This window comes from Stigmatopora nigra, chromosome 3 (genome assembly GCF_051989575.1).
Source record: "Stigmatopora nigra isolate UIUO_SnigA chromosome 3, RoL_Snig_1.1, whole genome shotgun sequence".
NCBI classification, from domain to species: Eukaryota; Metazoa; Chordata; class Actinopteri; order Syngnathiformes; family Syngnathidae; genus Stigmatopora; species Stigmatopora nigra.
Window position 1 is genome coordinate 12,294,312 of NC_135510.1, and position 12,203 is coordinate 12,306,514.

Below are 12,203 nucleotides of genomic sequence, written 5' to 3' on the forward strand. Positions count from 1 at the left end.
CAAGATGTGTTCAGTTTTACGACCTTGACGTTGTTTGGTAAGTTTCCATGAAATATTTTCTCATGTGAACTGGATGGATCAACTGATGTTGGTAGGCACTGATCCAAAGAAAGAATGAATTAATAATTTACAGCAGTGAGATATTTCTGCAGAAATGGGTCTTTGACGTTTTTCTCGGAAAGCCAAGCAGACATCTCTAGCCGTGGTCGATTTTCATGGTACAAAAAAAAGTGGATCTTTTTCATTATACTGTATGTTCAATGGGTAATTAAGGTTTCATCTATCGGGTTTCAGTGACGGAATGAATGCTGTTCTACTTTTCTTCCTTCATTTAAACCAATTTAAGCAGGAATATTTTTTGCTTTTTAAGTGCAGTACTTATGGATTCATTAATTTTCTGTACCGCTTATCCTCACGAGGGTCAGCGCATACAAAAGGACTGCGTAGGTCAATGAATGATATTCATTAATTTATTCATTCAATTTCAACACCGCTTTTCCTAGTCATGGTCACGGGGTGCTGGAACCTATCACAGCTAACTTTGGGTGAAAGGTGGACTACACCCTAGACTGGTTGCATGTATGTGCATGTTCTCCCTAGGCTTTTATGGGTTTTCTCTGGGTACTCGGGTTTCCTCCAACATCCCAAAAACTTACAAGGTAGGCTGGTTGAACACTAAATATGAGTGAGAGCATGCATGAATGGTTGTCATAGTTAGCTGGGATAGGCTCCAGTACCCCCACTATATATATATATATATATATATATATATATATATATATATATATATATATATATATATATATATATATATATATATATATATATATATATATATATATATATATATATATATATATATATATATATATATATATATATATATATATATATATATATATATATATATATATATATATATATATATATATATATATATATATATATATATATATATATATATATATATATATATATATATATATATATATATATATATATATATATATATATATATATATATATATATATATATATATATATATATATAAACACACAAAATTATAACAGCACCCTCTACCGGATTAATTAAGTACAACAGGTGTTTCCCATTTCATCACTACCCATTTCAAAAATTCTACTCGGAAAAAAATATCAATCGTTGAGGAAGAAATCTAATGTAACTATTGCCTATACATGTGTTTCCTTTTGCATCTAATGAAAAGGGGAGCGCCATGTGCACTTTTGATTTAGAAATTGAAATGGAATTTGTTGATAATTAAAACAAGTAGTTCGCTTTTGGAAATGAAAAAAATGATAACAATTACACACAAAAATGGAAAACTATGTTATGCTATAAAATGTAGACTGCAATGGCGACGAAATGTCCAATGACATGAAAAATATGGGTAGTGTCCCCGCCCGGGGGATATTCCGACGCCATGTAGCTTTTTGTAAATGAAACATACCCTCAGCTGATCGGGCAAGGGCGGGGCTACTCGCAGTGGCAGTGGCGGAGCAGCAGAACCCGCAGCCGCTACAGCAGGGCCTTGCCTTTGTGCTCGTACAGAGAGAAGATGGCTCCCGTTTTGGAGAAACAGCTCCCGGGCGTAGCCGGGGCAGGCGACCACAACAACGAGGAGGAAGAAGGACTAGATCTTTGGCAAGTTGGGCTACTCTTTTAGTGGTGTTAGAACACTTGTCTTGTGCAGGAAAAAGTACAGTCGGAACTGACGGTCCTGCTTTGTCACCACTGTTATTTGCTTGCTAGCAACACCCGCCCGGCTAACAGTAGCTTTAGCACAAACTAAAACTAGGCGAGTAGTTTGCTAGCGTTCTTTTTCCATGATATAGTGTTCATCAAAAGTTTACCTTTCTAAATTAGACATGTGCTTAGAAGTCATTGTGATCACTCGCGTGTGTATTCTCTGGTGTCATTCTACTAAGTGAAGAAATATCTAAGCTAGTTGCTGTCACTTTTCTGTGGAACATAACAAGCGAATAGGATCCTTCAAGCTGACGCCCATTTGGGCAACATTTAGCACGCAAAGAAGCAAAAAATTAAGTGAGAATATCCATTATAATAACGATTGTTTCACTAATTTTGGGGAACTGGTTCTGACTGTCAATGCTTACGTCAACCAGTAGAGCCCAGAGGTGACATCATTTCTTTCAGGCTTTTCATTTTGAGTTGCAGAGCAGAAAGGATTCTATCCAGCCTTTTTTTTTAAATCAGATATTTATTATACATGACTGTCTTATAGTTATTATATATACATTCGTGAGGGAAAAAATGCTTGCTCAAATAAACAACAACATTGGCCCGAATATAAGACAATCCCAACTTTTTCAAATACTCAAATTCATTTTTTTCATACAGAAAATAGTGACTGTACATCTGAAACTAAAACTAGAATTATATGTTCAGGAGAAAAAGCATATTATTTTGGAATAATTGCATGATCCATCAGTGTTCAGCAAGGATAACAGAAAAAAATAATATTCAAACAGAAAATGACAAAAGCTATATGCAGTGCAATTTTTGGGCAAATATGACGTCTGTAATACCCAAGAATCTGTATTTGTTCAAGACTTTTCCATTTTTTATTGTCTGAAGTTGTATGCTGAACTACAGTGTAACCCACATTTTTACTGTTTTATAGGACCTCAATACTCAGTGACGTTTCTACCCGTTCAAGTTCAAAATTGCCATCAGGAAAAAACATTCTGGTTTTTGGTAAGTGTTGTTGAAACTGCCAGTGTGGACAATTGAGATTTTGCAGTTCTGCCATTGTTATAATAAGGGAACTATTTAGACATTTTTTTTTGTAGCATGCCAAAAGTATCACGTGCGATAATACATGTATACATATTATTACACAATACATGTGTAATACATAAATATAGTTAGGAATATATAATACATTCAATTTTTCACCTGTGTCCCACAGGTGAGGATGGATCTGGAAAAACTACACTTATGTCCAAACTTCAAGGGGCTGACCACAACAAGAAAGGAAGAGGACTGGAATATCAATATTTAAATGTCCACGATGAAGACCGAGATGGTGAGTCCTGGTGGTGAACAAGTGCCATTGACAGTCAAGTTAATGGTAGTAGAAGATTACTGAGATTATTTTCCCTTTTCAGATCTTACGCGATGTAACGTGTGGATACTGGACGGAGACCTCTACCACAAAGGCCTGCTTAAGTTTGCTGTTTCTGCACAGTCACTACCTGATTGCCTAGCCATATTTGTTGCGGATATGTCGCGTCCCTGGACCATTATGGAGTCATTACAGAAGTGGGCCAGTGTGCTGCGTGACCATGTGGACAAATTGAAGATTCCTCCGGAGGACATGAGAGAAATGGAGCTCAAGAGTAAGTCGCCATGATTTCATCTTTGCGTGTTTGCCATCCACTTTTGTGGTTTTTTTGAGAATCTGGTGGTTGTTGAGTTTAGGTTACAGGACCAGGATTATGTATACAGTAAACAAAGAGATTTGCATTGTTTTCTTTTGAATCTCATATCAATAATTGTTAATTTGAATTACAGTTCAACTGAGTGGTTTTATTACTATAAGACCACTCGTTTTTTCTGCTATACGTAGATGAAGAGCAGGAGAGAAAATGACTTACTTGACTGACAATTTGCAAGGGACAGAAATTAAAGAATTGAAGAGCTGTGTGCGAAATATTGCTGATGTCAGGCATAAATGTTATTTTTTGAACCACCAGATTTCTGGAAACCCAAAATACAGCACACAGAGCATGTCACTTTGAACACTTCAGAGCGGTCAATGAATTGTAAACATGAAACATATGGACCAATGGTGTCACTTAGTTAAAAAGAAATGTTGCAAGTGGCCAAATTTCAATAATGATGTTTCTACCAGCACCGGTAATATTGTTATGGCTGACTGTAGGAGGTTGTCAGGAGCCCGTGATCGTCAGCAGTTCATTCTAGCCATCGGCAAGTTCTACAGTTAAAAAATATGACGCGCAGGCTATGATCTACTGTTATATTTAGCTCTTGTCAAGTTTATGAAGAGCTCTATTCTACTGAGAACAAATGATGCTTTTTCTATCAGTTAGTTACAAGCTTTCATGGTCTTTAAAAAAATGTGATTCTCTATAATTTTTCTTCATTATTTTTGAGGGCAGAAGACATTTTCAAGCCGTAAAAATAATGGAAATGCAAAATATTTTTCTTCATCTGTTGTCTATTTGTCTGTGATTTGATATTGGTATTTTAGTGTATTGTATTCTGTAAAAAATCAAATAGGTAACGTTTAATTGCTAGAATATGTTTTCATTTGTGAGTTGATACAAAAGCAGGCAACTGCATGAGACCTACAATGTAAAAAATACATAGTAGTTTAGAGTGGATAACACTCCTGTTATTATACAAGGATCTGGAAGCTTCAACTACAAAAAATTACAATTATGTGTTTATTAGTTAGGCACAATTACCCTCCATCAGGCTTTATTAAAAATAAAAAATAAAAACATGTTTTCTACACAATTTTCTATATGAAAATTCCTCAATATTTTGCTAATTTTTTAAAAGAAATTTCAAATTTTTTTCCTAACATGACAGCCTTGACTTATAGAGTGAGAATGGCTCACATTATATTTGAGTGGATTGTGTTGTGTGAAACAGGCTCAGTGTTTCTATGTGTGGCTCCATTCCAAGAGATCTTGCGGCCTGCTTGCATCATGCTTCCCTACCCTGTGACTGCTGTGTTAGGGATGTAGGTTTGCTTGAATTTTTGGGGCTGGACTCTCCAAAAGTGGCTGCTAGAATGGTCAAGTTTAGTTAAAGAATTAGCCCAAATGATCAAAATCAGTAGTGTCAAACATGCGGTCTGATCTCGCCCATAAAGAATCAAGTGACTTCATTTTTTTAGACTAGAATTTTGTGAGTTCTGTAATTGAGTGCAGTCTCTACTGCACTTTGCTCAATTTCTTATCTGCAATCATAATCGTTCTTTCCCCCTTCATTCAAAACTCTGCCCTCAACTGCAGCCAATGAGTTAACAAAAAACCTTAAAATGCCCCCAAACCAGCAAGATGTAATGTAGAAATTGCCAAAAATTGTTTAAAAAAAAGCAACTAACTCACTGGAAGCAGCACAGAAATCCTCATTAAATCAATAAGAAACAATCCATTTTTTAAAAAGAATGACCTGCAAGTACCCCTAAATGACAAGGAAGTGATAGACATACTTCTTATGGCCAAAAATCGGTCTGTTATTTTACTTTGGTAGCAATAAGCGTCCCTCTAGGATGGAATATTTCCCAATTTGTTGCCCCACATAATAAATCCCATGTTTCAAAGTCAAGGAATTGGCTCTAAATGCAAGTCAATCTGATGTCCCAGGCTGTCTCGTAGCTACATTCCAAAGCTCCTGAGGAAGTAGGCCAACGCTTCCTTCAACTAAGCACGCATGCGTTCGCACACGCACGTAAGCGCAGTCCAAAGTTTTTACCCACGTGGAGTTGCAAAGTGACGAGGCTTTTTAAATTACAAATAAAAGTGTACTCTGTCTGACCCACGCCTAAATTGCCGGAGTTGAAATTGTATTTTGCAACTGTTGTTGTCATTTCCCATTCGTTTTGAACGTGTGCTCAGCTTGTCTTTTCCTCTATTTCTAGTGGTGAAACTGTTTCAAGAGTACACAGAACCGGAGGATGGGACGCCAGCCTCACCACAGAGACGGGCACTGGCAGCAGGAGAAGATGAAGCTGTGATACTACCACTAGGAGACAACACACTCACGCACAACCTAGGCATTCCAGTGCTAATAGTTTGCACAAAGGTAAGGGATTTCTAAACTTTCTCTGTCCTCATGCTAGTCACATCACAGTATGTGCTCACTAATGACTGAATTATGTTTTTTCTCTATTTAAAACAAGTCCTTAATATACTTACAGTATTGGCATCGCTGGTGATAACCTTGAGTACAGAAAGAATGATCACCAGGGAGTCCTGGAAGTGGATATGATGGTTTTAATACTGTGGTGTCTTGCAGACACGTTTGCAAATATTTTGGTGGGCAGGTTCTCAAGCCACCAAAAAGTTGGACTCACTGCCAAATTTGTTCCCAAAAATACATATATTTGCATTCTATTATCCCAATTTGTTTATAATAATAATAATCTATTCAGAAAAAAGGTGAAGGGAACTTATGCCTCACCTACTTTCCCTACTTTATTTGCTTCCCATGAATAATGCAACTTTTATAACAGTTAAGACCTCAAAGCTACAGACAACTTCATGTGTTGCAAGGCCTGCAAGAACGCCCTCCTGGGGTGCTGTATTTGCCAAAACGAGTGCAAAAAAGGTCAGATAGGCAAAATCAGCTTAAAAGAGAGCGATTAAAGACCATTTCCATGACTACACAGTATGGGTGGGACAGTGTGGACACCAAATCCTCGGCATCACACAAAATGGCATGTCCTAAAACACTAATCTTTTCTGTCTCGCGTTTCAAGTTACAAGTTCAGAAATAATCTTCTGTTTTTTTGAAACATGCAAACATTCATACTCTTTAAAAGAAAAAATATTTATAAAAATATTGTTGGCTAGATCCACCAAACAACTGGATTTACTTTAGCATTAGATGAAGTATATCTATTGAATTTATTATGCAATGTAAATGTACACATTTTGGTATTTAACGCTTTTTTTGCTCCCACCCACAGTGCGACTCAGTCAGTATATTGGAGAAGGAGCACGACTACAAAGAAGAGCACTTTGATTTCATCCAGTCACACATTAGGCAATTTTGCTTGCAATGTATCCTTCAAACTGTTTTCTGTGTTTATGTCACTCTTGATATTTGCTTTCTATTTGATACTCTGTACTTCTGAACTTAACCCAACTAAACAGATGGAGCTGGTCTAATCTACACCTCAGCCAAAGAGGAAAAGAATCTCGATCTGCTTTACAAATACATTGTACATAAATTGTATGACTTCCACTTTACAAATCCTGCCCTTATAGTGGAGAAGGATGCCGTATTCATGTAAGTGAAGCTAAAACTATCCATTGCGGTTTGTTTTTTGGTCTCTGTGGTGCTTACCTTAAGTCAAATTGAATTCATGAAATATAATGTGGAAAAGATTTAATCATAATGAACAAAACATGAACTGTGTGTTCTTGTAGCCCATCTGGGTGGGATAATGACAAGAAAATCTGCATTTTGCATGAAAATTTAACAACAGTCAGACCTGAAGATTCATTTGAAGATTTCATCACAAAACCTCCAATTAGAAAGGTGGAGTGGTCGTTACTACAGGCAAAATGATGTTTTCTATATTTTATTGTGAACACCTTCATTTACATTTTTGCGTCATTCTTGTTTTGCTCACAGATGGTACACGACAAAGAGATAAATGCTGAGGATGAGCAAGTATTCCTAATGAAACAGCAGGTATGTTTACCCCTCGTAAGATTGTAGCTTTGTCGTGAACTAATTTCTTTTGTCTGTTTATTACTTAGTCTTTGCTAGCAAAACAGCCAGCCACACCAACAAGAGGATCCACCGTAAGTGCACTCTCCTTACATTTTTTTTCCTCACTAGATTATCTTTGCTATCAAATTTGGCAAATACATTCTCACTTTTAAATCTGGACTTCAGGAATCTCCAGGGCGGACAGCGTCAGGTTCTCCGAGGCCCGCGGGACGTGCTGGTCAACCCACTTTGACTGGTGGTTCTCCGTTGACTGCCGTCAAAAAGCCTGACGCCAATATGAAAGGTAGAGAAAAAAAATCTACTACCAAATTAATAGTCAAGCATGATCCTGACCAATATTATTTTTATCTCAAAAGCTGGATTTCTTAGTCAACTTTCAGGTTTCTTTGTATTGACTTTGCTATCTCCAATTAGACTAATCCACAAGAAAGATAAATTAAATATTTTTTCCCCAATACTGCCCCCCAGAGGTTATTAATAGAGTAGTGGAAGTGACAGTTGATTTGAACTCATAACCCATTTCATTTGTAATTAACCCATTTCATTTGTAATTGAAAAGATTTTAATATCCCATGTAGTTCCTACTTTGCATAACATATCCAATCGTTCCTAGTGACAAACCATGTTGGTGGAGAAAAATTAATGCCGTTGAGGCATGGCAGGAATTTTACTTAAAATGAAACTTCATTAAAAAAACAACTGCAATTTAGAATCGTGCATAAAACTACGATTTGATAGTTTAAAGTTAAGGAAATGGTCACTGATCTTGCCAATAAAGTATCTGCATATTTTCCTGCAGCGGGAGCAGCCAATGAGGGTGTACTGGCCAACTTCTTCAACAGTCTATTGAGCAAAAAAACAGGATCACCAGGAAGTCCTGGAAGTGGAGCTGGAGTACAAGGTTCAGCCAAAAAAACAGGTACAAACAGGCAACTTTAGGGCTGCCCACTTCGATGGCAGCCCAGATTACTTTCTTGCATGTTTTGTGGCGAGTTGTTTTTGTTCCGCTCCTGAAAACTGGGATGCTCAAGTGGGAAGGAAATGGCGGTGCATCCATTTTTACATTCGTGGCCTGAATTCATTTATTTTTTAAATAATGAAAAGATTTTATGAAAGTGATCAGTGCTGACCTTCTGAGACATGAACATATGTGAAAGGCCTGTGTGAGTCAAACTTCTTCTCTATTACTGAAACTTATTTTCATTTCACTTCCCAACTACATTGTGAATTGCCTAACCATTGCATGGCAGTCCATTTATTTTTGTATACAAGATAAATTTAACCAACGGTGGGAATGTGCCTCCTGAATTATTAAAAGCAGATTGCAGAATGCAAACTCATCCTGAGGCCAGCAAAAGTTTATTTTTATTTTTTTTTCCCACTCCGGCTTTAAACCAGCTGCAAGTCTAACGCATGTGCACATTTTCTGAGCTTTGCACGTATTGACTGTGGCTGTAACATGCCAACATTTCAGCATGGGATGCCTCGCCTTCTAGTCATTAATTTGCCATCTTTTTACGACTACGCAGACGCTACAGGATGTTACTTTTGGGCTTTGTCTCCCTTTTTTTCCCCAAGGGCAGAAGCCGGGTTTGAATGACGTCCAAGCCGAGTTGGACCGTATGACACGCAAACAGGACCCCGTGGTTGCAGCCAACAACATACCGCCGCAGACCGAGAACGAAGCGTGAAGTCTACAAAAAAAGAGATGCATCCTTTCCCACGTTAAAAAATGGAAGTTTAAATGTACATGTGAGCATATCATTTGACCTATTTCCAATGTCTATGTCAGAACGCACAGCAGATTTCGCCAAAACCCCAGTTGGGACAATATCAGACATTTTGGTGTTCTGGTATGAGAGAATTAGAAAGAAAGGAAATGAGGAAGGTGTTAATTGAATGACCGCGCTGAAGTCGTACTGTTAATGTTTTTCACTAAGGTTGACAATGGAGAATTTATGGAAGTGTTCGCACCCATGCTAGCAGTATACACTGAGCTGCAGGCCTCCCAGTAGCTGAGGTATATTTAAAAAGAAAACACTCCTCAGTGAGTTCTTGAGTGGAAAGGCACTGGTCTCGGGTGAGTCAAAATCATAGAACGTATTGGATTGGAATTGAAAAGCTATTTAAACTGTTAATTTGTCTTGGTGATGAAACTGAATTCAGATGATTGTGCATTTAGATGGCAAATAAAAAGTCGGGGCCATTTGCCAATGTATTTATACACATTTTCTCCTTTTTTATTTGTGAGCATCGTTTAATAGTTTAGGGAAATGCTCAGGTGCCACTGATAGCATGCCACAAAATCTGGATAGTTGATATTATTGTCATTATCGCCCCAATTATCTCGAAGGGTTCTGTAAATACGTGCCACGCAAAATCACTTGACGTTTTATTTTGTGTATGTATACAATTCTATTCCAAATCTTGGCGTTGCCAACGACTAAGTTGGTATTTGTCAGGCTTTTGAGGCTTCAACGGAATTGCTTCTTTAGCTCCAAGTCTGTATATTTGGGGAGGGGGTTGGGTTGCATCTTTCCTTCTAATACTCCCAAAAGTGCCTCGCACACTAGCTGTTCACGTAACAGCAGAGTCGCTTTTCTACAGAGAGGAAATGCACTGTAGCGCCGTCACTTGAAAGGTTTTATAGTCCATTTCTTGTCATCCAAATAATTTATTTTTATTTACGTTTTTTTTGTTCATGTACAATAAGACTGGTTATTTAGTTTTTTTCCAGAAAAAAATATAGAGGACTCGATGTTCCTTGCAGAAAAAAAGAGTTAACACGTTTGTTCAAGGTAAAAGGCGGAAAATTCATGTAGCCTAATCTCTTCAGAGCTAAAACACAATAATTTGCTGTGGTTTGAAACAAAATAGTGTCCCTTCCAGTTACCGTCTTTGCTCTTTCCCTGTTTTGCATACGTATCGTAATTCACGCTTCAGAGAAAACATTCCGGTTGAGAGGAATTGCTACCCTGTAAAGAAACTTTTTAGTTTTGCTCCCCTTCAGTGCCCTAAATGACCTTTTGCCTTTAAACTACACCCTGCCTTCACAGCTGCACTCAAATGTACCTCGCCAAATGTGACGTGTTGAAAGTAGCTGGTTGTTCAAATACAGTTAACAGCAGTAGAAAACAGGAGACATAGTAATTGGACAGAAAAGCAAATTAATCCAAGTATTAACTTTTTTTTAAAAATGGTCTTAAGTATACACATATCAATAGTCTCTTAAATATTCCTTCTTTCCATTTAGCCATTTTACATTTTAAAAAAAAAGTAGTTACTCTTGAGTTAAATGTTTCAAGGTGGCTATATTGGGATAAAGATGAATAACTGATATCCCACGAGATCCACCTGCACAAGGATTACTCTTGATGAACTATTTTTTTTTTTTGGTGTGAATGGGTGGCATATGCAGTAGACGAAGCACACCTCAACAACAACCACAAGTAGAATATCTTAAAAGAACCTTTCCTTGGGTCCCAGAAAATATATCTTTGTCAAGAGTTCAAGACAGGGAATGCAAAGTTTTGGTCTTTTCTTTTGGCGCTCTAGTTATGTAACATCACCTTTTATAGAGCATAATATTATTTATCTACATTTGCTGCTTATATATTACAATATACTCCACTATAATGAACATTTTGGCCACCATGAAGATTGACCAAAAATCCATTTCAATTTCTGCCCCTGTCTTTTCTTCTTCTTCTTTTTTTAAACTTCCAAAACTGTTTTTTTGTTCTTTTAGTTTTTAGTTATCTACGGTTGGGCCCTTTTGACACTTTCTACGTATCTGAGCTCACTCCCAGAACTGTAAATTTGGGAATAGGAATGAAGTGCTCTCCTGCTGCTTGGTTCCATTATTGCACATATTTTTTTTGTTTTTTTTTATGATGACTGGATGTCATTGGATAATAAGTTGGTGTGACTTTTTGTATTCTGGCTTCAGTTAAAGTCAAACTGCCGCTTGACATCTTTAACAAATTGCCTTTGACCACTAACGGCGGTCGTCATCTATGAGACTCTAAGCTTCTGCTATCGGTCCTTTTGTATTCAGGATATCATGACATTTTAAGCTTTCAAATAAATGGCTGCTTTTTGTTTACTGAATTGATTCAGAATTTGATTGTACGACTTTAACACAACTCTTTAGCTGCCATGTGGATTCTAGCTTCTTGTGCCGACTAAGATGAGAAAAATGCTTATCAAATCCCCGGCTTCAATAAAACAAGGAATCCAAGTCTGTTGTATTTTTATTATGTCCATGGTGATGAATTAATTAATTTTGCGGGGATACAATTTAGAGCTCACTATTCTAAATAACATTATGACTTCCCAACACAAGATGATTGGTATAATTGATGTACATATTACAGCAATGTTCATATGCAACAATTACACAGTTTATTTTGTGATGTCAGTTTTCCATGCTGATACAATTGACCACAGGTGCATGTGATAAAGGGTCATAAATCCAACAAGAAAACGTGGATCATTTTCTATTTTTTTATTGGCTAAAATAGTATCACCATTTCTAAAATATATGCCCCATTTTAGGTCGCCACTTCCTGGAAATACTGGAATTTATTTATGCACCCTATGAAACAAGAGAAAAAATAAATTTAAAAAAAGTATTTTAAATCATTAATTCGATTTTTTATGAGATTTAAAGCTTCACCATGAAGTGCACAAATGAAAAACAATTAATACATGATCATTAAAT

General features: G+C 36.9%; 1 protein-coding gene across 2 annotated transcripts; it reads left to right on the forward strand.

Annotated features, from left to right (window-relative positions):
* The first annotated feature begins 1,483 nt into the window (after window positions 1–1,483).
* On the forward strand, window positions 1,484–11,720 carry dync1li2 (dynein, cytoplasmic 1, light intermediate chain 2). 2 transcript variants are annotated; one of them, XM_077714181.1, is made up of 13 exons: window positions 1,484–1,663; window positions 2,664–2,737; window positions 2,952–3,068; window positions 3,151–3,381; window positions 5,658–5,821; window positions 6,708–6,801; window positions 6,895–7,030; window positions 7,171–7,282; window positions 7,379–7,438; window positions 7,507–7,551; window positions 7,646–7,763; window positions 8,280–8,399; window positions 9,059–11,720. In XM_077714181.1, the coding sequence occupies exons 1-13, from the start codon at window positions 1,578–1,580 to the stop codon at window positions 9,169–9,171; spliced, it is 1,470 nt and encodes a 489-aa protein (XP_077570307.1). In that variant the 5' UTR covers window positions 1,484–1,577; the 3' UTR covers window positions 9,172–11,720. The 2 variants fall into 2 exon arrangements, with proteins under 2 accessions (XP_077570307.1, XP_077570308.1); XM_077714182.1 differs by having other exon boundaries at window positions 9,064–11,720.
* Window positions 11,721–12,203: the final 483 nt, after the last annotated feature.